This window comes from Podarcis erhardii (genome assembly GCF_964252035.2).
Source record: "Podarcis erhardii genome assembly, chromosome: 1".
In the NCBI taxonomy this organism is placed as follows: Eukaryota; Metazoa; Chordata; class Lepidosauria; order Squamata; family Lacertidae; genus Podarcis; species Podarcis erhardii.
Window position 1 is genome coordinate 50,796,009 of NC_138497.1, and position 27,464 is coordinate 50,823,472.

Sequence of the window (27,464 nt, forward strand, 5' to 3'; positions counted from 1 at the left end):
AGTCCTAACTTTTGTATTTTAATGTTTGTATGTTTTAAAGTACAGTTGTAATTTTTTATTGATTTTCTTGTTTTATCTTCTTGTAAATTGCTTTGAGGTTTTTAACCATCAAGTGGTACATAAATGTTATTAGATAAATAAATAAATAAATAAATTAGTGAAAAGGAGCCCTTTCAGCCTAAAAAATATATATATTTTCAAGTACAAGAGAAATCAAACCCCACTGGAATCATTTGGGAATTCCAAAAGCAGAACAGAATGAACCATAGTGGAAATTTCCATATTAAAAGGTGCAGCTAAGAGTAAAAATGCCAAGTTAGAGCACTTAGAGCATAACTTCTATTGGAGCAGAGTCTGGACTTTGTTTTTTTTCAGCATTAAAAAAAAAAGCTGCCCACAGTGAAGAAGAAAAAAGATCTCCTTGATACTCTAAACTGTGTTTAGCTCACCAGCTTTGGCAAAGTCATCCCGATTATAACTCAAGTCCTTCAAAAAAGTGATGCATTCTGTTTCTGGATTGTAGCGCCGAGATGTCTCCAACAGCATCACCTTAAATGTAGAAAACAGAAGTCATTAAACATCTGGCAATAAACTAGCAGGACACAACCTTGCACCAATAAGCCTCAGTAAGATAGTACACAGTGGCATGGATCTTATTAAGTGCTCATAGAAGGGAATTTTCAGACCTGCTCCTTTTCTTACTATGTCAAGATTTGTGGCCTGCAAGGGAAAAGCAGGCAAAAGTCAGGTCCAGTTCAGTAGGTGAAATTACAGCAAGGCAGGTCAGGCTACAGTAAATTGGGTCCAGTTAAGTAGGTCAGGTCAAAGTCAGTCAGCTCAAGACAAATCAATTTACTACTAATTTGGTCATGGCAGGTTCCAGTAAACAGCAACCAGGACCATGGACAGCTCCAAATGAGCTGCTGTAGAAGAGTATTGTCTCAGCAAAGAACCAGGTGTCACATGAAGACTTTAAAATGCTCCTGAGCATTTTAAAAATGTTTATTATCAAAATTACAATTTGGTGAGCAATTCCTACATTTGATTAATCCAATTTACTCACTCTTTAATGCCATTGTTACAGGAAATGGGTATGACACCAAACCCATCCACCTCAATAGGAACACCTGCCAAAGTGGTCCCCCTGTAGCTGCCTCTTCTTGCAGTGGCAATCGAGGTGCCTGCCATTCAATTGGGGGCAGATGCCCGTAGCGTAGCTAGGCATGGGTGGGGTGGGGGCCGTAGGGCACAACGGGGGCTTGTTGGGCTGTGCGGGAGTCTGTAGGGCGGCACATTGGCTGGGCACATTCTGCCCTGCCCTGACAAGCTTTCACCAGCCAGGTGTCACCATTGTTTATGACTGCAGTGACAGCTGCCATTCCTTCTGTGGAGAGCGGTAGGGTGTAGGTCTTACCTCTATTGTAGATGTCTTCAGAAGAGCAATCTGATCTTCCCTGGTGAGCTCCAGGAAACCTGGCAACTGCTTTGCAAAGTCCACAATCTCCTGTACAGAAATGATTGCCAGCTCCGTAAAATGAGCAAAACGCTGTTGTCGTGCTTCGCGGTGAAGAGGATCTGAAATCTGAGGCCACGGCTGAAGTTTTCGTGGGAAAGCCATGGGGAGAAAAGGAAGAAAGAGACTGATAAAGGTTGGAAGGGAAAAGCAAAAAGTATCCTGAAATGAATGAGAAATATCCCTCTTCTTCTACATCACCTCATATCTCTTATATAGACCCAATCCAAACAGCCCCAGTATTCTTTCCTGTTCAGCAGTCTATGGCTAGTTATTCCAGAACCCCAAAAGCCACATGATCCATGGTCAGCACCTTAAGTCCACAATTCCATTGGGCATCAGCATTCTGACCCCATCGGCTCTAAGGTGAAAACAAGCTCCTCCCAGGGTCTACAAGCTTGGGCCTTAATGCCTGGGATATGCAGGACGCTTTGGGATCCATGAGAATCATAGAGTTGGAAAGGATCCAAGGGTCATCTAGTCCAACCCTCTGCAATTCAGGAATCAATGAGGTCAAACAGAATCCACTCTGGAAGTCCGTTCAGCTTCCGAAATGGTTGACTTCCAAAGCTTGGCTTCTGATTGGCTTCATGAAGCTCCCGCAGCTAATTGGAAGCCATGGAAGCCCCCTCAGACGTTCGGCTTCCAAAAGAACATTTGAAAACCGGAACACTCACTTCTGGTTTTCGATCGTTCGGGAGCCAGAACGTTCGACTCCCAAGGTGTAAGGGAGCCGAGGTACGACTGTATCAGAAAATGACACCATCCCTGTTGCGTATGGGATATCCCCCTCACCCTTACATAAAATTTGATGAATGTGCCAACTTAAGTTATTCAGAAGGGAGCTTTACTGAAGGTAGGCGAGGTCTGTTTTCTCCCTCTAGTTCAGAGCCCCACCTAAACTGTGCTTTTACCGTCACTTTGAGCCTGTCTGTGAAGGAGCGCTGATTACACTGCTGCTGAGCTGCCACAAGCTTTTCTATCATGCCAAGCTGCTCCGGTGTCATTTTAGGAGGGGTGTTTGGGGGGGATAATGAGCTCTGGCGCACAACTACCATCCGAGACTGATCGTCTTCCTGCTTCTTCAACTTCTTCAGCTGGATTTGTTCTTCAGAGAGAACACCTAAAAGTGCAGCACAGAAAGGGAGCAGTGAGGGGACAGCTGGTTACACAAAGTACACAATCACTAAATTAGTGAAAGCTTTGCACACCTACGCAATGCTGAAGGATGGAAGCAAAGTGTCTCAACGTTTATTGTTTCCCAGGTGGCAACTCCACATTTGGGGTTGGCATCCACCTCATCAGCTTGCCCTATACTGACAAACTCACCTTTTATTCATATGGCTCCTATACAAGCAGCCTATTTGAAGGGCAAAATCAGGTCTCCTGAGACTTTCTGCTCTCTCCTCCCCACCCCTTTAAATACAACTTTCTAGATCTCATGGCTGTGAATTGTGTATGTACAGCTGCCTAAAGGCATTTAAAGGCTACACTTAATGTGCCCTTCATATATCTATCCCTCTTCATATTTCCTTGCAATTACCTGCTCATCTCCTCACTCTGCTTGAGATTGCCCATCTTTTAACTTGCCCAATGGACCTAACTTAGTCCTGTTTGTTTTAATTGGTCTCTGAATAAAACTTGAATACCGTCCTCTGAACTCAGTGAAAATTGGAATATTATATTTTCAACTTAAGCAAATATTATTATACAATTTCACACTTTTTCTGAGCATACACCAGATTCTATTAACACATAGTCACTGATTTTTTTAAATGCATAAGATGGAATATTGCAATAAGGAGCACCTTATTGATCTTACAAATTCTCTGACCTCATATCCCTGCTCTTGTCACCTACATTGCTCTCGCATGCCTGCCTCGTGGCATTTGCGCAACCGGCACTCCTGACACTTTCGCCGCATGTACATGTCCATCTCACACCTGCCGCCATTCTTGCAAACATACTGGGCACCCTTGATGATGCTGCGTCGGAAAAAGCCCTTGCAGCCCTCGCAGCTGAGGACATTGTAGTGGAAGCCTGAGGCCTTGTCACCACACACTCTGCACACCTCGTTGCCAAGCATCTTGGGGGCTGGCCCCTTCTTCCGTTTCAGAGGGGGCATTTCTGTAAACACAGATAAGGATGAAAGGGGTGGGGAAAGAGAGGCTGTAAGATTTCATCCAGAAAACAAAGGAAGACCATGCCTCGTAAGGTAAATTATAGCAGTGCTTCCACGCAAAAGGCTGAGCACAGATAAACCTCAAACTCCACATCTCAGTCCAATAAAAGCACATAAGGGCCTAGGCCGAAAGCAGGTGCAGATTCTTCCTCCTCTAGTTTAGCCAAGTCTTTCTCACACAGTTCTAGAGCCATGGGGTTACACTACTATTTCTCAGAGTCAATTCAAACAATGAAACATAACAAATAAAAAATATGTGTAATACTTCCACGAACGTCCGCCTCATCTAGCGTCCATTCCGGCAAACGTCTGCGGCAAACCTGGAAGTACGGGAACGGGTTACTTCCGGGTTTGCCACTCACGCATGCGCAGACACGGCGCTTTGCCCTGTGTCCTTTTCAGCTAGTGGCCAGGGCTCCAGAACAGATACTGGTCACAAAACAAGGTACGACTGTATAAGCATGCAAACAAACCCTTGTGACAAGAAGCATCCTGAACTTCCTCTTTCAGGAATAAAGGACTTGCCAGAACCTGACAGTTAACGTCATACAGTCTTAAGGCTCTGAGGGTCCCTGAGCTAAGTGTGGAGTGTGAGGAAGGGCAAAATAGGTTGGAATTTTACACTAACTACACTTTACACTAAAAGGTTTGCTCTCCTAACATGGTTCAGAGTTTTTTTCTGTGGGCCAGTCACCAGAGGGCAGCATTGTTCCTTCCTCCTTAGCTGAAGTCAGCTATAGCTTTTATGAATGGCTGAGAAATACATTGGGTGGGATTCACCTAAGGAATCCTGTCAGCAGAAGCCTTGAGCAAGGACTTCCACTTGCACAAAATATCCCCCCCACCTTCCTTCCCTGTCTGCCCTGAAATTGCCTGAGAATGGGGTCGGAGAACCCCCAGAAGAGTGTGTGAGGGAAGGAAACAAGGGTTTGTTCCATCTAGGAAGCTGAAATATTTGTGCAGAAGAAACGCTCGTAATAGAGTAGCGTTGAATTCCACCCATTGCTTCCTATGCTGCACACATTTTTTGTTGTTGTTGTTCCTCTGGGCAAACTGTTAATGCAAGCTTTTGAAACAACAAAAAAGAAGTAAATGAGGAATGAGCATATCTCCAGCTTCTCTCTCTTTCTGCCTCCCACAGTTCACTCATCACTTTCTCAAACCTAGACACAAAGAGTGTATTTACTCAAGAGTAGGCCCTATTCATGGCTAAACTTTTCTCCCCATCTTCTTTTCTCTTTTCTCTTCTTCCTGCAGGGAGTTGTGCACTTAAAACAAAAATTGCGAGGAAGCGTTTAAAGAAATGACACACACACACTTTCAATCTGAGGTGGTCCAGGGCAGATTAATTCCACTACTTCTGTCTGTCACCCTGTTTGGTGTAATATATAAATTTCAAGTCTAAACTCCGCTCAAAGCATTTGCACTGAGTGGCTGAAACAAGGGTCTGGGTCTCACCTATGTGCTCAGGTGGAATCTCTGAGCCATGGAAAAGTGCAAACCCTTTCTCCTCCATGCCAAAAGCACATGCCTTCTTCCCATGATTCTGTGCCACGAGCTGTGTAGGACCCATGATGGTTGCCCTTGTGGGGCTCCTCATGTCCTTCTTGTCTCTAAAGCATGGTTATAGCGAAGCTTAAGACATTTGAATCCAGTGTTACAATATCCTCACAAAATGGAGAAGGCCCTGAAGGAAAGTGGAAGCAGAAGAAAAACAAAACACAATTACCAGAGATACCAGCCAAGACTGCCACCCACTCTAATAGCAGTTCCTTCACAACTGCCATCTCCCTGCTTTCAAATAGGAGGCATCTGATTTAAAAGGTGATTTGCCTCCTTTGACATCTGATTTCTCAAACTACTTTTTTGTTCTGTTCAGTTTGATTATTTTACATATTATTAAGTGGCATAATTTATATTCCACTTTCCCCTAGAAATATGGCGCTCAAGGCAGCTAACAATAAATTCTCTTTAAAAAAAAAAACAATACTAGAACGATAATAAACTGGTCAGAATGAAAAGAGACACTAAAGCTGGTGATTAAAACAGTGTAAATCAAGGCTGCTAATAAAAAGACCATCCAAGGAAGGCAAATTTAACCAGATGGTATAAAGTGAAAAAGCAAAAGAGTCAGGCAAGCTTCCAGTGTATGACAGTATCATTTTCATGGAGGCTTCTGAAACAGCAAGTAAGGTGAATAACTGAAGAACAGAGTTTGTTAGACAAAGATTGTGAGATATCTTATCTCCCTGAAAAGTAATTAAAATAAGACTTGATGGGCACAGAATGTTAAATAAAATCATTGTTTCGAGTCCAGTTCTGTCCAGTGAAGCAAACTGGCCTTCCGGTCATTAACTGAGTCTCAAGAGGCCCTGTGTGCTTGCTTCAGAGATCCAATGTGAAAAGTTTTTTGTGAATCATTTAACCAAAACATCCCTATTTTAAAGAAAGGCCTCCCAGATTGTAAAAGAAGTATTATTATTATTATTATTATTATTATTATTATTATTATTATTAAACCTTGAAACTCAAGCAGCTCCATTGCTGAATGTTTCAGTTCCCGAACTCCGAAAACCTGGAAGTTGGTGTTCCAGTTTTCAAACGTTCCTCGGAACTCGAACGTCCGACATGGATTCCACTTGAGTGCAAGAAGCTCTTGCAACCAATTGGAAGACGCGCTTTGGAACTTGAACATTTTGGAACTTGAATGGTCTTCCGGAACAGATTACATTTGAGTTCCGAGGTTTGACTGTATTATATTCAGTGCTATTTTTCTAGAAAAAGAGATGCCAGGACACACCATGACTTTCCCCCTCGTTCTCTTAGAATTCCAGCTGAAAAAAGCCCTCATTATATTTATTTGTATTCCTACACAAATTAAAACACAGGGGGGAAATCCAAAAAGCTAAAAACATATAAAAGATAATGGTTTAACAGTCATTAAACTCTAATAGAATTAAAACAATGTTAATAAAACAAATCTATTAAAATACAGATAATAAAACTAGGATGGCACTATTAAAGCCCTTCCCTTTAAAAACAGTCAGCTCCCAAAGTCCTGTTGGAATAAAATATAGATACTAGATATATTAAAATAGGGAAAGATTTTAATTTCTGCACCTAAAAATCTGAACCACATAATTTGGTCTTCTGCTGGCATCAGCACAGAAATTAAGCAACTTTGGGGCAAACTAATATGTTCCAGTAAACACGGAGGAGGGGCAGACAACTGGAGCCAAAGAGAAGGGCAAAGACGCTTGCCTAGGGAGATTTCAAAACTGACATGTCATCAATCAGCCAAGAAGGCCAAGTCAAACAGTCAAAGAGAAACTTACTGCTAAATTGTCATTTTAACCCACAAGGGCAGTTTTTGGCACCATGAGGGCTTCAAGTCCTTGACTGACTTGGGAAAGATGTAAAAAGTCTCTGAGGCTGTAGATAGTCCACTGCATTTTCACAGCCCCGAACACAGGTTGAAAGAGGGATTCTTGCCCCAATGATGTGGTTAGTCTGGCTTATGGCAGCAAACCTGACATTTCTGACCTTCATTTTAAAAGTGTCCAAATTCCATTTTGAGTGCTAATAAATCTCATTTGGTTTATTTCCCTGTCTGTAAGCCAGTCCAGGGGACACAGGTGGCGCTGTGGGTAAAACCTCAGCGCCTAGGGCTTGCCGATTGCATGGTCGGTGGTTCGAATCCCTGCGGCGGGGTGAGCTCCTGTCTTCGGTCCCAGCTCCTGCCCACCTAGCAGTTCGAAAGCACCCCTAGGTGCAAGTAGATAAATAGGTACCGCTTTATAGCGGGAAGGTAAACGGCGTTTCCGTGTGCGGCGCTGGTGCCGGTTCGCCAGAGCAGCTTCGTCACGCTGGCCACGTGACCTGGAAGTGTCTCTGGACAGCGCTGGCCCCCGGCCTCTTAAGTGAGATGGGCGCACAACCCTAGAGTCGGACACAACTGGCCCGTACGGGCAGGGCTATCTTTACTTTAAGCCAGTCCAGTTTGATTCACTTTCCTGCTTAGTTCATAGCTGCTCAATCAACCTCAAATGCCTGTCAATACTGTACTTTGGAGAGCAATGGCCAAGTGACTTCCTCTGTGAGAGGTAAATTAAAATTCTTCCCTTTGGGGTCCCTTCTGCTGACCTAAACACCTGAGAAGATCTGCACAATTCTTTATGTCTGAAGAGGTGACTAAGAAGCAGCTGCAGCCTTCTTAAAGGATACGCTGGGTCTGCGATTGGACTAACCTAGAATGCCTTTTTGCTGCCGCAGAGAAAACTGTGTACAATTCCAAGGAACAGTGCTTTTTTAAAGGAGGTACTCAAGTGTATGCAGTACCGGTACCTCTTTTTACGTTGTTAAAAAGTGTGACACTTACTGTAACAACTTCATGGTGAGTACTGGCACCTAGAAAAAAAGCACTGGGTAGAGTACTAATTTTTTTTGCAAAATGCTGCATTCTCATTTTACCTTTGTGGATCCACAAGCAGTTGCAGTTTGTCCGTGCGTATCTACGGTTGCCAGCCCCAAATTTCCAATATTTGGAGTGCTCTGCAGCTGTCGTATCTGAAACAAGAGGTATTTGTTACTTCAATTGGAAGGCACTGTTGTGAAATAAGAAGAAAAAAATCAAATGTTATTTAGCACCCCACATCCCCTGTGTTCCATGCACTTGTAGCATGACACTTCTTCAGTGCAGAGATGTGTGGCATGGTGCTGGCAGATCTAATGTGCAGCCTGACAGTGAGGCCGTGATGGGCAATAGACAAATGCAAAACCTGCACAATGTTCTTGCTGGTTCAGAAACAGAGTACAGTGGTACCTCGGGTTACATACGCTTCAGGTTACATATGCTTCAGGTTACAGACTCTGCCAACCCAGAAATAGTGCTTCAGGTTAAGAACTTTGCTTCAGGATAAGAACAGAAATCGGGCTCCAGCAGCGCGGCGGCAGCAGGAGGCCCCATTAGCTGAAGTGGTGCTTCAGGTTAAGAATCGTTTCAGGTTAAGTACAGACCTCCGGAACGAATTAAGTATTTAACCCGAGGTACCACTGTACACTGAAAATCCAGCTCACAGAGTTGAGAAGGCAATGTAAAAATAATAATAAATTGCTATATTGCTGGAGCAGCTTTGCTTAGCCTGGTGGCCTTCAGATGTTTTGGACTATAATTCCCATCAGTCCTAGTCAGCACAGCCATGGAGATTGGGGCTGATGGGAATTGTAGTCCATAATGTCTGGAGGGTACTAGGTTGTATAAGGTTGTTCTCGAGTTATAGAATCCATATTAGAGACCCCTTTTCATATTTTTATCTGTAAAACAATGACCAGAGTTAGACTAGTCTAACATATACTAAAAATGAAAATATACAATTAATTTTAACATTTAAAGCATTCAGAACAGAGACCAATGCCTAACTAAAATGTTTTACTGTTTACTTTGCCTGAAATCTGCAATTCTCAGAGTCAAATCAAATGAACAGTAAGGATTTGTTTTGCTTTTTTAGGCTGGCCAGTAATGGGTTTAAAATCAGCACATCTGGTTATAGAACAGCCCTTAAGTATGATTCTTTTATTCTGAATTACCAATAACTTTGTCAACAACAACAGCATACACCCTATTGCAGGGGTCAAAAAGCTTGCAGAAGATTCAAACCATTTTCATCTCATCAATATCTATCTGCCTAACAAGGACAAATCAGGATCTCTCAAGTCTCTCACTTGGGCGCAGATCTCAGATGGCAGCAGTTGGCTCATCCTACAGGAGAATTGCCAGGTCCTACCAAGAGATGCAACCTGTCACACTGAGAACAATAGAATAAGAACACTAATGCTCCCCCACCCTGCTGTTGAGAATTCCACCAGCTTTTTGCTAAAAAATATTATTGGAATCCAGTTAAAATATGTAAAGCTCAATGTACATTTGCAGCAATCAGATTTAATTTAATTACATTTACTGCAGTTCAGTAATGTTGCATTAAGAGTACCTGTAAACTGGAAAGTTGGTGACCACTGCCTTGCCAAGTTGTTGACAGTGCCAGCCCCAGAGGCAAAATGTACAGAATGTTATAAAGCCTTCCTCTCCAAAGTGCAACTAGAAGGAACAGCATAGCCCCATGGGGAAGTAAGTAGGTGAAAGGCTGAGGGAAGCATATATCCCCTAGTCTGTGGTCACATTTGTGTCTCAGATCAGGCGCCAAGTACTTCCAAGTTATGTTGGCACCAGTCCCAACCCCGCCTAGAAACAGCGGAACAACTCAGAGAGCAAAAGTCCTAAGTACAGCAAATTTTGTCACTTCAGGAACATGGTGCTACCAAACAACCCAAGATGTTTCATCCTGTGGCCACCATCCACACCCCAGCCACAAAATGACTCTCCTTCCCTTCAGAGTAAAGGTTATGTTCGCGAGTAGCTAACCTGTGGCTCCTCAAATGTTGCTGGACTAAAGCTCCCATCATGCTTGACCATGGTCCATGCTACCTGGGAGTGAACAGAGTTGGCTCTATTCCTTCATTATTCCATTTCAGTATGGGCTTGGGATTTGTTCTCTTAGCCAATTCTCTTTAGGACCAAATGACAAGTTAACAAGCAGCCGTATATAATCTCCCCTCTGATGTTTTGTGTTAACTGAAAGAGATCTATAGGAGACTACAGTCTTGAGCAGAGCATCAGCTTTGTTTGTTGTGTTGTGTTTCTTGTTTATGACTACTGTTTGCAGTTATGCAATTTTTTATATGTTGTTAAGCTGCCTTGAGCATGGTTTTAACTTTGGAAAGGTGGCATACAAATAAAATGATTGATTGATTGATTGATTGATTGATAAGCTGTTCATTCCCTTTGGGCTGTTCCCCATGTCATAAATTTGCCTCCCAGCTGCTTTTCATCACACAGGTGGAAAAGAACAGGCCCCCATTTGCTCCCCACCCCCATAAGGAGAAAAACAGCTTATACTGGGCTTCCCTGACTGGAAAAAATAGCACAAAAGAGAAAAGTAAATAGCTCCCATGTCTCTTTTTGCTGTGCAGGACAGTCTCCCACCCGTCCTTCGTTTTTAAAAGCTGCTTTTCAACTTTAGATAAAACTGTCAGGGAGAAAAGTAAAATGCAATGGAGTTTGTGCAATTTGGCCCTGGATTTTGCCTTTCCCCATAGAAAAGCTCCCCACAGGCTAGTCTTGTCTCAGCCAGCATTCCTCTGCCTGCACTTCATTCCTCTGCTCCCGCTGGTCTAAGAATCTCTTGCACTGATGGAAGCAATCCTAACAGGACTGTAAGACAGGACTGGCCAAAGGCATTTTGCGGCCTAATGCAAAGAACAAGATGGCTTCCTCCTCCACTCTGTGTACCAAAGCCAACTGAATTAACTGCTTATTTCAACACCACCAATGAGACAATGGTCCTCCACTGCAACTGAGGGCATGATATGGCCTTCAAATCGGTTTTGGATGATATATCGATATATTAGCCAGCCATAGTAATTACTGAGGTGCTACTAGCAGAGGTGAATGCTAATGGAGGAAGATATGAGGTTAAGGATGTGTAACAGAAGACATAGTCACACACATTTTCTTGTACGTAACAGGCTGGTGCCACCATGACATTTTGCTCTGGACAATTTCTCTTATTTTTATGCCACCCAGCAAAAATTTTCACAAGCTTCCTAAAATACTTCCTCACTTCCTTTTGAGTATCTACCATAGGGAAACTAAATGTTCTCACGGGGCTCTCTCTCAATTTGTTCCTCTTGATCTCTTCCCCCAGTACCCTTTTTTTCTCAAAACCTTTTTTGGAACTGTTCTAAATCACCACCCTTGAACTATTCAGAAGTAGCAATGTACTACTTTTAAATATTCGTGACCCAAACTTGAGATGGTAGAATACTGGGGAGAGAAGTTAACTCTGGAGACACTATGATTCTATGAATCTCCCAAACATCCTCTATATAGCATGCAAAGCTGGAACGGAGGCTGTCTCTGAATCCCCTAGTTTGAAAGAGTTCCCCATCCCAACAGACTCAGGACAAATTATTAAAAGTCTTTAACAAGTATTCTGTAGAAAAAGATTCTGTCCCCATTAAAATCATAGTGCATTCCATGCAGGAACTCTTTTTCACGTGTTGCACTATTAATTGCTTCAATTGTTCATCTCTCAAAACTTACAGTTTTGCTTCATTTCTAATTCAAAATTCAGCAACATATTACTATTATTATTATTATCACACACACAAACATTATATATCTATACACACACACACACACACACACACACACACATATATTATATAATTTTTACTAATTTTTCTGTTATACAATTTAAAATACTCATTTAAACATCCTTAAAATATCAAGTACTTCCCTTCTTCTTTTTCCATGGTTCATTTTGCATATCTTAAATCCCTGCATATTTTACATAAACCAAACCATTCAGTATTCCATTACAACCATCAAAACTTATTTACACTGTTGAATTTATCTTAGTGCTAAATGCTACCAACGTTTTCAAGTGTACACAATTCCCCCTCCCCCATATATTCAATAAATATTTTTCAATCTTCTCTAAACATATGTTCTTCTTGTTCTCTTATTCTGTATGTTAGATCTGCAAGCTGCGCATATTCCGTCAGCTTAAGTTGGCATTCTTCTTTAGCTGAGACCTCGCTCGTTTTCCATTTTGGGGCTAACAAAACACAGGCCGCTATAGTGGCATACATAAATAACCGTTTTTTTGACACCTGGGAATTTCAGTCTGAATTATCCCCAACAGAAACGATTCTGGGTTTTTTGGGAAAGTACTTTTAAAAGTATTATTACACTTTTTTAAAGGCTGCTCCCATGCCACACGTTAGCCTTATTCACATTTTTAATAAAACATTACCGTTAGGGAAGATGTCCTATGCACATGGAGCAGACACTGCACAGATGCTGCTCTACTGCTCTTCACGGCTGCTCGCTCTTTGCAGCAAGAAATGCATGTTCAGCAGCTCACTGCATGGAAGGGACCATTTTCTCCTTGCCACTGCAAATACCTGCCACTTGGAAGCAGCTGCCACCCGTAGGGGACATTTAGCGTTGATCCCACAAGGCAGCTACTTCTTATGGTATTCCTCGAAAATGTGACCTGTGTCTCTTAAGATGTTGCTGGATGTCACCTCCAAGGATGATGGGAACTGTAGTCCAGCCTCTGGTTCCCTATACCTAGACCAGGGGTAGGCAACCAGATGCGGCCCAATCGCCTTCTCAACCAGGCCCACAGACGGTCTGGGAATCAGCGTGTTTTTACATGAGTAGAATGTGTGCTTTTATTTAAAATGCATCTCTGGGTTATTTGTGGGGCATAGGAATTCATTTCCCCCCAAAAAAATATAGTCTGGCCCACCACATGGTCTGAGGGACAGTGGACCGGCCCACGGCTGAAAAAGGTTGCTGACCCCTGACCTAGACTAAGAGATGCAAAGCAAAATGGAAACATTTTAGTAGCTAACCCCTTGATAAAAGGGTTTCTACTTGAAACACACCAAGGTTTTAATAGAAACCAAATAATTTGCTGCAGAGCTGTCACTGGATAAACATTAGGAATCCTATTTAAAGAAAGGAAGCTTCAAGGTTACAGATAATTTCAAGGGGGAAGTGGGAGTAAAGTTAGGAAGAACTGTACATGATTAACAACATTTTTGTTCATTTCCTAACAGATACACAGTCAAACACTATGTATATTTACTCAGAAGGAAATTCCACTTAATTCAGTTGTGCTTACCCACATTTGAGAGTGCACAGGCTTGCAGCCTTTAAAAAGGTAGGAAGTCTTCTCTAGGAATAAATGAAAAACATACTTCCTAACACAGAGATGAGAACTAACAGCCAGATAACTACCAAACTCTATTCATTATATCCTGCTGCAGAAGGTTCCATTTGTTGCTTATTGTACAGCTATTTTTTCTCTTACACATTGCACATGCAACTGAAATATTTGCATGTATTATTTTTTTAAATTGCTAGTTTTAATAAAATGGGATTGTTTAGTTGAGATGTTTTTAAATGTTTCCCATTGGGTTTTATTGTTGTATTTTATGCAAACAGCCTTGGGGTGATTTTTATTCTTGAAGAGATGGAAGGAAGGAAGTTAGTTCTCCATTTACTCCTGCTTCCCCTTCCTATGTTGTTTCCCATGTTGAATTTTAGATTTTAAGTTCTGTGGGGCAAGGATCTTTCAGCTTGTACTTTGCAAACGGCTATGCAGATCTGAGGCCTATAAAAATAACAGCAGCAGCCAAGTTCCTAGCTAACTTCCATCAGGAAAAAAAGATTGAAGCAAATGTCAGTGCCATTCTTTCAGTTGTTTCACAGAACACAAAAGTCAACTTTTCCCTGGCAAAACATGACAGGAGATTCACAGAAGCTGAAAGACACCTTTTGTCTGAAAACACTCCCCCCGCCCCCGTAAAAGCAATCCTCATCCCACACCTTCCAGTAAAAGGAGATAAGCCCATTTTACAGCAGTAATCCAGAACCATCATTTTGTTCTTTTCACCTCATCCTTAAACAAAATCCTGCTGCTTGTGACTCTTTGAATCAATGGGTCATCTCCTCTTCTGCCCCTCACTGCATAGGTGTCCTGGGCAGAAACTCAAAGGAACTAAAAGAGAGGTGGAAATTGGTAATTTTATAGTAGATAGATGTTGCATATGTACTACTACACCTTCAAAGCACATTCATATCACATTTCCCCCCTCAAAGAATTCTGGGAACTGGAGTTTACCTCTCACAGAGCTCCATGTCCCAGCAACACTTAACAAACTACAGTACCCATAATTTTCTGAGGAGGGAAATGTGTTTCACAGGTGCTTTAAAGGTATTGTGTGTACACAGTCACAAGCAGATCCTAGAACGGACAGTATTTCCTCCCCTCTCTACCTGCAGGATTTACTTAGTCCTCCAATGGACAGAAAGAGGGGGGAAAGAAGGGATTGTTCCTACGTAATCTTTCTGGCTGTTTCTCAGACAGGAGTTCCCTGAATCACAGCCAGTGCTGGTGGTGGATGGCTTACTTGCCTGCAGAGGCAAGGTGAGGCAACTGTCTCAGGCGGCAGGATCCATGGGAGCAACAGATCCCGATACAGATATTTCTTTGCTGCTTGTTCCTGATACAGATCTTCATTCACTGCTTCTTCCTTGGCGGGGAGGTGGGAGCTATTTTGTGATCCACCTCAGGAGCCAAAATGTGGCACAACCACAACTGCCAGCACGTAAGCCTGACTGCCTCTTTTTTTGTTGCACAGGCTCCAACTGTAAGCTCGTCTGAGGGCGAGATACTGGCTTCATCACCCAACTTCAGTCAACATTGTTATTCCTGACCTAAAGGGGGTTCTAAGTGCTTTTAATGTTTGTAAAACAGGGTCACATGCAGCAGCAGAAGTGTCTTCCTACGGTGTCACAAGGGTCAGGAACAGCTGCACCTGTCAACAAAACTCTTCCTGCTCCACAACTACCAGAGATCCCTGGGAGGCCAGACATCCACAATATTTAGCTGGCCAGACCCTTTAGACCTTCCTCCTGACACTGCAGGACCCCTATGTCCCCTCTCCATATTGCTTTCCCTCCATCTCTATGTGTTCTCCATGCCTTCTGCTTCCACTGCCCTTAATATTGCAAAACCCCATACACCAGGGGCAGGGAACCTTCTTCAGCCCCAGAACCACACTCCCTTCTGGTAAACCTTCCTGGGGCCACATGACAGTAGTGGGTGGGCGCTCAGGCAAAAGAGGGTGGAGCAACTGTGGTAAATTTTACCTCTGTACAGAAAGCTAGTTTCTACGAACACTAAGACGCACACCTCTCTATCCTCCATCCAGGCAAGGAAGAGATATTATCAGGCTTCAAGGACACATTCCCAACAGGCAAAAACATTTAAGGAAAGCTAAAAGCAGGGCCAGTAACCGGCATGTTATAGGAGAGGGGTGTTGCAGGAGAGCAAGGGCCAGACAAGGAGACTTGGAGGGTCACATGTGGCCTCTGGGTCTGAGGTCCCCACCCTTGCTAAATACCACTTCCAACCAACTCTTGGGCCCTTTTATGTTATTTTCTTGCTGGGTTTAGGGGAATGCACTCTAGAAAACTGCCATAGCCTGGGCAGATTGCTTCTGGCTGGCTGGTCTCCAAGACTTGCATGCACCCATGACAGAATGAATTTTAGGACGGACATTTTGTATCTTACATTTTTTCCCCCTGGTGTTTGTTTTCATCTGTACACATTTTATCTTGCTAAACCATTTTTGAGATCAAAACAAAACAAATTCCTTCCAGTAGCACCTTAAAGACCAACTAAGTCAGTTCTTGGTATGAGCTTTCGTGTGCATGCACACTTCTTCAGATACACACTTCAGTGTATCTGAAGAAGTGTGCATGCACACGAAAGCTCATACCAAGAACTGACTTAGTTGGTCTTTAAGGTGCTACTGGAAGGAATTTGTTTTGTTTTGACTATGGCAGACCAACACGGCTACCTATCTGTAACATTTTTGAGATCGTCGCTTTTATAAAGTGACCAATGGGTATAATAAATTATAACAATAATAATAATGTTTCTGCATGCATGCATGTCACAGCTCCAGCGACAACTTGCAGAAAAGGGTTGTGGCACAGTGGCGCACGGATCAGCCCCAGTCACAGGCTTGGAGGCCTCTTCCTGCGTCTCCTGGCACAGTCTGGCAGGGGCTGCTGGCAGGAGAAGGCAATGTAGCCCAGCCACTTCAATCAACTACTGTACAGTATAATACAAAGCACAAGGACTTTAAGAGCTTGAAGCACAGGGCAGGATAGTAGTACAATGTACGGCTCTCTGTTTATGAAAGATATACGTGTGAGGAGCTATTAATCATAGCTAACTCAAGCTTCCATATTCAAGGACAGCATACCTCTGAATATTAGACATGGGAATAAAAGATCAAAATACGAATGCTGTCTTCATGTCTTGCCTGTGAGTTTTCCAGAAGCAGTTAGCTGGTCTCTGTCAGAAAGTAAATGCTGGACCTTATGGGTCTTTGGTTTAACCCAGCAAGACTTTTTTAACAGCTACCAAAAGGGAGAAGGAGAAAAGGCTTGCCATAAAGACACCGTTTAAAAGCAGGGAAGTATAAGCTTAAACCAGGTGTAATCAGCTGCTTCAGAAAAAGTACTTCAATAAATTAACAAATGAGGATGTTGCTATTTTTATAAAAGCTCACCAGTTTAGTATTTGTTTCAGTTTCAGAAATATCTTAAAATTAAGAGCCTTATGAAACATAACCACAATTGCAACTCTGGAAATTTAAGAATATATTATTGTCAAATTAGTTGTGTAACTTAAGTGTCTTCTGCAGACAGTTTCCATTTCCCTTTCTCTGCTCCACCCTTTACTCCCACAATTAGGATACAAGGGATGCCTCTCCCACTCCAAAACCATGAAAGACAAAGTCACAAAAGCTCACACAGATGCATGTTTCCCTTCATCCGGTTGACACAAGCTCATTCGCTGCTTAGGTAGCTAGGGGGGCCCAGAGAGAGAAGAGGAGGGTCTGCACTTTTGAAAGTGAACTGTAGTAACCTTAGGTCCTTGGCTCAGCTCAGAGCCAGGTCTGACTCCACTATCAGCGCTGACCTTTGGACGGACAGCAGGAAATGCAATCATGACTTTGACAACTTTGTCAAGGGATTCAAACAGGAAAAATCACATTAGTGCTCTTCCCTTGAGAGAAAAGCAGGGGTGTGGGGTGGGACACCCAAGAATCGTCCCTACTCCTCCCATCCTCCACAAAGCAGCTTGAGGCACATTGACAAGGACAGCCAATATTCAGGGAAATAATAAGTCAGGGAAAACGCCGAGCTGTGGAAAAAGCTAGAAGCAAGCCTCAATGCTGATCCATGTGAACTCTGCTGTTCTGCCATCAGTGCACTCTTGTACCATTTGCCCTGGGACAACCTATAAATGTTAAAAACCTGCTGGATCAGAGCAAAGGCCTCAATAGACCTGCATTCTGTTCTTGCAATGGCTACCCAGATGTTGGGGGAAAGCCCACAAGCGGGTGCAAAAGCTCTGATCCCGAGAGGTATATATTCAATCTGGTCCTGGGGCCAGTTTAAACCTCTCCACCAAGCCCAGTACAGGGGAAATCCAGCAAGTGCTGCAATGGAGAATTCACTCACCACAGCCCTGGGCTGGCAAGAGAGGTTTAAACTCCTCCCTCAAGCCCAGCACAGTAATAGGGATGAGCGTGGGGTGAGTGTATCTGTGTGAGAAAGAGAAGCTTACCTTCTGTATACATGGGGACATGCGAGAGCTTAAACAGGGCAGAGGGCAGCCTGGGTGGGGATAAGGCTGCTGCCCACAAATATGCATCTATATAGGACTGGTGTGTGGGAGACCGGATGTTTGCTACAGTATGGTTCTGCTTGTATTTATTGGATCAGGACCCACTTGCAATGAAATGAGTAGAGTGGATGATTAATGATGTTGTGCAGGTGTGGGGGACCTCCAGCTCACAGATTTGGACTGCCAGCATTCCCTTTTTGGCCTGTGAGGCCATTCCGGGCAAGCCATGGCTCTGAGCCAGTCATATGTGACAACAGGTGTGGGGCAGGTAGCAGTGGGGTCTGGCCCAAAGGGGATTTGCAGGCATTGCCAGTTATGAGTGTCTCCAATCAGGTGGTTGTCGGGCACTTGGAAAGAACTGCGCAAAGGGCTTAGTAAGCCCTAATCTTGGCGCTTGGGAAGTGCCAAGCATAGAGCTTGCAAAGCACATTGCACACCGTGTCCCACCCAGCTAATTTTTCGGTGTTTGGGAAGCACCACGCAAACTAGCCTTGGTCAACCATGCCCTAGATGCTTCCCGGTAGATTACTACAATACACTCTACACGGGGCTGCCCATTTGATCTACGGACTGAACACTGAAGAGAGGGACATGGGAAGAAAACTAGCCAGGCTGCTGAAGTCCATAAGAGAAGTTAGTGGAGGAGGCGGGGGCTCAGGAACAAAAATATGAGAACTTTAAAAGTTCCATATTAGGTATAAGGAGAATGATGGCTAGAAAGTGGGAGAAGCCCATCTGTGAGCCAGGGAATGTGCATAGTCCTAACTGCCAGTGGCACAAGGCCAAATGTGAAGACGAACTTTCTGCAGACTTTGCCCGGCCAAGTTGCGTTCCCTTCTCACAACATCTGACATCACAACAAACTGCCGGCTAGAAAACAGTCCTGCAAGTCAAGCTGAAGTGTCCTTGGCTCCAAGCCAGCCAGTGACAGGGCTGCACTCAAGACACACCCACCAGACGAGAAACAAGAGCCTTGAATTTCTCCAGGATGGCTTCAATTACTTGGAGCGTTGCTCTGTTTCTCCCAATGCCCTGCCCTTCCTGATGTCTCGTGTCTGATAAGGCTTTACCTACTTCATCCAGCAACTTGCCAAGGCAGCTTAAAACAACTCCTTTAATTCCAAAGCTTCCAAAGGTGATCAACAGCCCTGGCTGGTGTAAAACACTGTCTGTTGCATTGCAGCAGCCATAGAGATGGGGAACAAGTAGCCCTCCATATGTTGTTGGACTCTCATCAGTCACAACCAGCAGGTCCAATGGTCAGGGATAATGGGAGCTGTTGCCTCAAAACATCTGGAAGGCCACAGGTTGCCCATCTCTAGTATAATAAAATGGAAAGTGAAATCAAATAACCACATCATTGTATTGTTTTCACAAAAGCTAGAAATATTATGTGCCAAGTTTTTCCTTTATGTCCTGCACGCCTCATAACACTGAAAGCCGCAAGTGGATGAAGGAAACATGAGAATAATAAACAATGGAAGGATATATCATCTCTTTCCACTTAAACTGGATAATTAAGACTTAAGAAGTGTCAAGTGCATCTTAGTAAGATGGGACTCCCCTTTGAAATCTAGACCTGTTTGTGTGATCTGTCTGCTATGTGGGCTCTAGCAGAATCTATCCCACCCCCCGCTGTTACCCTCCCCTCCCCTAAAATGTTGTCCCCCCACACACACACACACATTTTGGAGGTGGCTCAAGCCCTTGCCTCTGGACAAAGCCCTGAGTCATATGATTTATTTTTAAATGCTATGTTTTTAAAATTGCAGAAACAAAGCTCACTGTGTTCTACATGCTTTAATAAAATATGGACAGGATGTACAAATGGGGAACCTGCTAATTTGACAGTGTCCAGAGATATGAAAGCCTGCGTGCTTGGGGAGAATTATTCTTCATTCTGAACTGATCAGAAGCATCTACCATGCAAGGAACAGCACACTTGAGTTGGCCGCTCATTCAAACATGAAAGAGAGATCCAGTGCTGGGAGGATCCAGCAGGGGAGGTTTCAAGGCCTAGCAAGAGTATCTCCTCTCTTCCACAAGACATTACAGTACTTCAGTTGCTGACTAGGAGGATATATGTGGGAATGGGCCTTCCATATTAGTTATCTTTCTACAACTAGCAGTGTTGTGTATTGAGTCAAAGGATTTTATATCTGTATTATTATTGTCTGTATTTGCATTAGGGTAAAGTAACTGCCTTTTGGTTCCAGAGGGTACAGCTACTATTGGTTCATTTAAGCTGCTGTATTTGGATCCTCTGTCTTATTGGTTTCCTCCAAAAGGCAGGACTGTGATTGCCTGATATTGTTCCCTCCTAAATGTATCCTTTCTAGCTAGTTCCCTGTCCCTATAAATGTAGCTCTCCCCTCCTCAGGTCTCAGTCTTGTTGCTTTAATAAAGAAGTGTTACTAGAGCAGTGTTTCCCAACCGGTGTTCCGCGGCACACTAGTGTGCCGCGGGACGTCGGCTGGTGTGCCGTGGGAGGGAGGCGGGCGAGTCGGGCGGCGAGAGGCGGGGCGGCGGCGGCGAGCACACGCGGGGCGGGGAGCGAGCTCCCTCCCACATCCCATCGCCCCGTGCTCCGCGCTGGTGTCCGCAAGCCTTGCGCACCCGGGGGATCTCCCCCCGGGAGCGCAAGGCTTGCGGGCAGCAGCCTGCAGCGCGGAGCACGGGGCGCCCTCCGGAGGACGCCCCGTGCTCCGCGCTGGTGTCCGCAAGCCTTGCGCACCCGGGGGATCTCCCCCCGGGAGCGCAAGGCTTGCGGGCAGCAGCCTGCAGCGCGGAGCACGGGGCGCCCTCCGGAGGACGCCCCGTGCTCCGCGCAGGTGTCCGCAAGCCTTGCGCACCCGGGGGATCTCCCCCCGGGAGCGCAAGGCTTGCGGGCAGCAGCCTGCAGCGCGGAGCACGGGGCGCCCTCCGGAGGACGCCCCGTGCTCCGCGCTGGTGTCCGCAAGCCTTGCGCACCCGGGGGATCTCCCCCCGGGAGCGCAAGGCTTGCGGGCAGCAGCCTGCAGCGCGGAGCACGGGGCGCCCTCCGGAGGACGCCCCGTGCTCCGCGCTGGTGTCCGCAAGCCTTGCGCACCCGGGGGATCTCCCCCCGGGAGCGCAAGGCTTGCGGGCGGCAGCTGGCAGCGCGGAGCACGGGGCACCCTTCGGAGGACGCCCCGTGCTCCGCGCTGGTGTTGGCCAGCCTTGCGCACCCGGGGGATCTCCCCCCAGGAGCGCAAGGCTTGCGGGCGGCAGCTGGCAGCGCGGAGCACGGGGCACCCTTCGGAGGACGCCCCGTGCTCCGCGCTGGTGTTGGCCAGCCTTGCGCACCCGGGGGATCTCCCCCCAGGAGCGCAAGGCTTGCGGGCGGCAGCTGGCAGCGCGGAGCACGGGGCGCCCTTCGGAGGACGCCCCGTGCTCCGCGCTCGTGTTGGCAAGCCTTGCGCACCCGGGGGGCGCATGGGGCGCCCTGAAACAGAGGGTTCCCCATGCTGCGGACTGTAGCCTGCCGCCGGACGCGCGGGGCGCCCTGAAGCAGAGTGCCCCTCGCGCCAGGCAGACATGGGCCAGCCCCACAAGCTCGGGGGACAGCGGGGAGGCGCAGCACCGCCATCCCACTGTTCCCCGACCTGGTTTTTTTGGGGGGAAATAAAGGAAAAAAATTTTTCCTTTATTTCCCCCCTCAAAAAAGTAGGTGCGTCCTATGGGACGGAGCGTCCTATGGGACGAAAAATACGGTACTTACTATTTCATAATAAAGTAATTATAAAATACTTTCTTTGTGTTTATTTGATTCCTATTAAAGAGAGTTACTTTATATATAGTCAATATAGGCACAGAGTTAATTTTTTAAACATTTTCTAATGGTGGTGTGCCTCGAGATTTTTTTCATGAAACAAGTGTGCCTTTGCCCAAAAAAGGTTGGGAAACACTGTACTAGAGAACTGTCTCTAGCATATTATGTCAAGAGAGCTGAAATCACAAACCCCACGTCACAACAAGCAGCTTTTTCTATGGAGGATGGACACTGGGGTCCTCAGCTGACTGCTCCATGCCATCTGGACCAAGGAATAGAAACACACACACACACACACACACACACACACACACAAACACACACAATTATTGGTCTGCCCAACTAGAATGGCTGCAATAGTCACACCAGTCTAAAGACAGGATTAAACATCATCATCATCATCATTTTATTATTTATACCCCTGTTCCACAGGGAGGGCGCCACTACCCAGAAAGCCCTGGAGGGCCTTCTTCCTCCATGAGAGCCTGGAGGTGGCAAAAAGGGAGCCAAGAAAGGTGGAGTTGAGGGAGAAGGATGTGAACAAACTGGGTCTGGGCTGTACATGTGGAGGATGAGTGTCACAGAACTGCTAGGCAATTAGAAAAGAAAATACCTGAACAACCTTAAGATTGAAAGAAGAGTGGTTTGAAATGGCATCCTGCTGTTGTTTAAGAATTACAAGACACATCTGCCCATTTCCAGTTGGAAAGGAGCAGTAATAACACCCAGGAGCTACAGGAAAGTTGGTGGAGAGGAAGGAAGACAGCTCAAAATCACAGGAGGACCCAAAGACAAAAACAGAGTATTCCTGTTTCCAGGCATTCCTAACCCTGTGGCTGCCTCTGTGCAGTAGGGATGGGAACCTGTGGCCTCCAGACGTTGTTGAACTACAATTCCCACCATCCCTGGGAATGCTGGCTGGGGCTAACGGGAGTTGAAATTCAGCAGTAATTGCAGGATCATAGGTTCCCCATCCCTGCTGTATAGCAACATACTTTGCTAGGTACTAAAAAGATTCCAAACACAAGCCCCAACACATATTTATATATGTTGAATTGTATGTACAGGTGAAAATTAAGATGGTGGGAGGCTTGAATGGCACTGTGCTTTGCAGCATGCTCAGGAGCATGTAAGCAAATGCATTAAAACAGTTTGAGAAGAGGGGCAGGAGATCTGGGGCCCAGTACAAAACACCCAGGTTCAGGACCCTCAGGCCATCTCCTAAAGACATCTCTGACACAAAGTCAGCCACAGGGTTAGGAAAACCTGGAAGCAGGTTTTCAAGTCTAACTGCTGTGGGGTAGGACAACAATTTTCAATGAGGGCATAGGGGAAGTACACAGGGGAAGGGTTAACTCTCCTGCCTCCAGGTGCAACCCTCACAAACCAAAAATTTCCCGCTGAGCAGCAATTGGGCTTAAAAAATAGCTTCCATTGGCACTAATGGAAACCCTTTTTAAAGTCTAATTACTGCACAGGTCAGATGGGGAAACTCCCGCAGGCTATATCCGGCTTGCAGGCCAGCAGATCTTACCCCTGTTGCATAAAGTACAGATTTGCCCAACATACGGATCTACTAAATGGAAGGGAGAACTAACTTAGGAAGGGCTGGATCAGACCAAAGGTCCATCAGGTCCAGGGTTCTAGCAGTGGTCAGCCTGATGCTTTTGAGAAGCAGACAAGCGTGGTATGAAAGCAAAATCCCTTTCCCACTGTTTGTCACCAAATAAGGGTATTAAAAAAAAAAAATAGCCAGCTGAAACACAATCAAAATACAGGTTAAACAAAGAGCTGGAGATAAAACAAAATGTCTGTTTAAATAAAAACGGGGTTGCCTGCTGGTGGAAGGCCACTAACAAGATAAATAGATAAGTCACAATTCCTTGGTAAGGAGTTCCAAAGTCTGGTTACTGCCCCTGAGGAGGCTTTTCTCAAATTCCCATCAAATGCACATCAGATAATCTAGTTTATGGGAGCAAACTAATCGCATACTGGAAAATTAGGTTTGTGCAACTAAAGTTGATTTAAAGTGCTCTGGTGCAACAAATCTACTTTAAGAACAACAACAACAGACTTTTGCAGTCAGTAAAATGAGGGGGAAATGCCAAGATGGGGAACTGCACTAAAAAAGTGTAGGATTAATAGGAAGACATTTAATCACTCTGCAAGCAACTCGAAATGAATGCAGGATGAATATTCATTGTCATAAAATCTTCTCACAAGCAAATCAGAATGAATGCTCAACGAAGACCAGACATCGCCTAACATCAGTTTAAGTCTGGTGCAAGAAAATCAGGGTGGATTGTGGGCACCACAATTTAAGAAGGCTATTAACAAGCTGAAACGTGTGCAGAGGGTGACCAAGATGATCAGATGTCTGGAAATCTAGCCTTATGAAGAATGGTTGAGGGAGCTGCGTATTTTGGGCCCGGAAAACAGGAGACTGAGAGGAGATATGAGAGCCATCTACAAACATCTAAAGTGAAGTCACATGGAGGATGGAGCAAGCTTGTTTTCTCCTGCTCCAGATGCTAGGACCCAAACCAGTGGCTTCAAGTTACAAGGAAGGAGGTGGTGGACTTTCCTTCAATGGACGTTTTAAAGCAGAGGTTGGATGGCCGTCTGTCATGTATGATCTAGTTGAGATTCCTGCATTGTAGGGGGTTGGGCTAGATTACCCTTTGGACCCCTTCCAACTCTACAATTCTATGATATTCTGGATGCTGAATAAGCAGGTGGTTTCATGGAGCTCCAAGTGTCTGGGTTCATTCAGAGCACTGCTGCTCGTTCCACAGCTTGGTCAACTAGAATCAACTACCATAATGCACGTGGAATTGATTTCGGTACACAGCACATGCCAAACAAAGGTTGGTCACCACTTAATGTAAGAAGAGAACCCTGCTGGATCAGACCAAAGGTCCAGAATCCTACATCCCACAGTGATCTACCAAATGTCTCTGGGAAACCCTGAAACAAATTATTGTTATTTACTTTTTTCCAGAAAAGTGAAACTCAAAGTGACTTACAAAAATGAGTAATAAAACATGGATTGAAAACAACCTAAAGAGTTTTGTGTGTGTGTGATCCAGGTGAATAACAATGTTTTTACCAGGCCCGTAAAAACAGATAGTGATGGGGCTAGGCATACCTCCCTGAGGAAAGCATTCCATACATGAGGAGCCATCACTGAGAAGTCCCATCCTCATGTTGCCACCCTTTTTACCTTTCACAGAAAAGAGCATGCAGGATCCAAATTGCTTCATGTGGGCAAAGGCAGTCCTTGAGGTATTGGGGTCCTGAGGTTATATAGGTCAAAACCAGCACTTTCACTTGATCACAGAAACTGATTGGTAGCCGATAGAGTTTTGACAAGATTTTCTCAGATTGTCTTCCCCCGGTGAGCAACCTGCCCACGGAATTCTGCACCAGCTGCCATTTCTGAACTGTCTTCAAAAGCAGCCCTACGTATAACTCATTGCAGTAATCTAACCCGGAGGTTACCAGGGCACAGACAACAAAGGTTAGGCTATGCCTGTCCAGTAGCCTTCCCCTACTGTTGCCCCCCACTGATATTCTAAGAAATACTGCCTCTGAAGATGAAAGTTCCATTTAGCCATTATGGCTACTAGCCATTGTCCCCTATTTAAGCCTCTCAGATACGAAGACCAGGCTTCCAGCTAGCATCCACATACTGATAGCTGGTTAATATCTGCATCTTACAATCTTCCATATTTAACCTTGCCTCTCCGCTTAAATATTAATTTCTTCTCTGACATTTCTTGGTGAGTAAAGTGCAACACAATTCCAACTCCAGGGAGATAGACAGATAAGGCCACCTACTGAGATCACGACTGAGCAAAGAGTTCACGGCTGGTTTCCCAGGCTGAAGCAGAAGCCGTGTGGTACTTCTATTTCCAGCCTTGCAAATGGTGGTGCAGGTTTTGGTGGGTCCTGGGCAAAACACCATCATCAATCATTTGTGCCCTCTTTTCCTGATGGGGCTTTTCACACAAACCTCCTAAAAACTCATATAGGCAAGAAGCTGACCGCACAAAGGCATATCTCTCCAGGTCTTGTGAGCTCCCTAGTGAAAGATGTGTCAAAGTTTTTAAATTGCAAATAGTGATGACTACTATATACTGTATAGGAAAATTGAAATCTGCCTGATGCTGAGACTGAACTACTGATCCATCTAGCTCAGTACTGTCAATATGCTGACTAGCAGCAACACTCCAGGGTTTCAGACAGCGAGTCTCTCCCAGCCCTATGCAAGGACCTTCTGGATGCAAAGCAGCTGTTCTACCTGTGCACTATGGCCCTTCTAGAGGAAGACAAATGCACCTGCACACTGTATGCCAAGCCCCTTTCATTGACCAAAAGCCACAAGGGAACAGACATCTCCCTGCACATGTCATGTGATAAGATGTTGCTGGAGAAGTGTTTTCTCTCCAACACCCAATGTTCACCCTTCTTTCTCTCCCACCTGGGCCTGAATGAGTGAAAATTTACTCAGAAGCCCCACTGTGTTAAGTGCGTGTATTTCCAATTGCAGTGTAAATCGTACAGCAACTCAGAGGCATGTGTTTTGTACAATCACTATTGCCAGCGTTCCATCCATACGTGTCTTGGAAAGCGGAGAAATTACACTCCTTTTAGCCAATCTCCCTCCCTTTTTTAAAATATACATCCCAAAATGGGGGATCCGAATGTGCACGTTCACTTATCTCTTTTAAGCCATTTTTTGAAAATGTTTCTTTCCGCAAATCGGACAAGTAAAGCAGTTCTTTACTTGTGCTTCCGTAACGCTGCAATCAAACAGCAATCCGGAGAAAGAAAAGCACCAAGCGCCCTCTTTATCGCCACGCATCTAGACGCACGTGTGTACGCTGCCCGAGCGCCAACAGGTGGTTTGACGCCGGTAGCTCGAGTTTGGCGCCGCCACGAAGGGGAGCGCAGAGCAGCGGCGGCGGGACGCGACGGCCAAAGCCCCTCGGTGGGTGAAAATGAATCTCTCGAGCGGGCGCCAGCAAACTCCCCGGTTGCCCAGGGCGATCGCGTAAAGAAAGAAGTTACCCGCGTCAGCAACAGCAGCTCCAGGCGCGCCGGCAGCCCCGGAAGGGGAGGCGACAGGGCAAGCAGAAGCCCCCCTCTCGGGAGAAAGAGGGGCAGGTCGGGAGCAGGCAGCGAGCTCCGGCCCCCCAGGAAGGCCCACGGCAACCGGGCGAGGGAGCGATCAGACAGCGCCGAGCGCGCGAAGCCCAGCGGCGCGCTATTGACTTCGGGCTGGCGAGAGCCGCTCCGCGCGAGTTGCAGTGATGTAATGTCAGCAAGAGCAGCAGCAGCAGCCTCCGAGTCACATGCCTGAACTTTCCCCAACTCCACCCCCTGGTGTTCCTTTCGCCCCCTCCGATTTCTACATCCTGGCGGCGTGGTGTGCATGAGAACCCAAAACACAAGGGAAGAAGCCCCTCCTTCCTCCTGCACGCCGAATGCTGTGCTTGCGAGGATCATTTGCTTGTTCCACGTTTTTATACCGCCCTTCGTCGGAATCATATCGGGGCGGTGTACAGAATATGTAACATAGGCATGATTATTTATGAACATTTCTTTTTTTTAAGGATCCTGCGCAACCCAAAG

The 27,464-nt window shown here is 45.3% G+C and overlaps 1 protein-coding gene across 5 annotated transcripts in view; it reads right to left on the reverse strand.

Moving 5' to 3' along the window:
* Nucleotides 1-27,213, reverse strand: part of NR1H3 (nuclear receptor subfamily 1 group H member 3) — a 33,615-nt gene extending 6,402 nt beyond the window's left edge. The window contains exons 1-7 of one of the 5 annotated variants that reach the window (XM_081856236.1): nt 26,901-27,213; nt 8,166-8,261; nt 5,154-5,382; nt 3,374-3,640; nt 2,428-2,636; nt 1,415-1,594; nt 450-549 (exon numbers count right to left, since the gene is read on the reverse strand). In XM_081856236.1, coding sequence (XP_081712362.1) covers nt 450-549; nt 1,415-1,594; nt 2,428-2,636; nt 3,374-3,640; nt 5,154-5,295 — 898 coding nt within the window. In that variant the 5' untranslated portion in view covers nt 5,296-5,382; nt 8,166-8,261; nt 26,901-27,213. Of the gene's footprint in view, nt 1-449; nt 550-1,414; nt 1,595-2,427; nt 2,637-3,373; nt 3,641-5,153; nt 5,383-8,165; nt 8,262-9,682; nt 10,070-10,113; nt 11,889-14,742; nt 15,823-26,900 lie in introns of those variants that run through there. The other 4 variants (XM_081856232.1, XM_081856235.1, XM_081856234.1 and 1 more) reach the window with 4 other exon arrangements.
* Between the last annotated feature and the right edge of the window lie 251 nt (nt 27,214-27,464).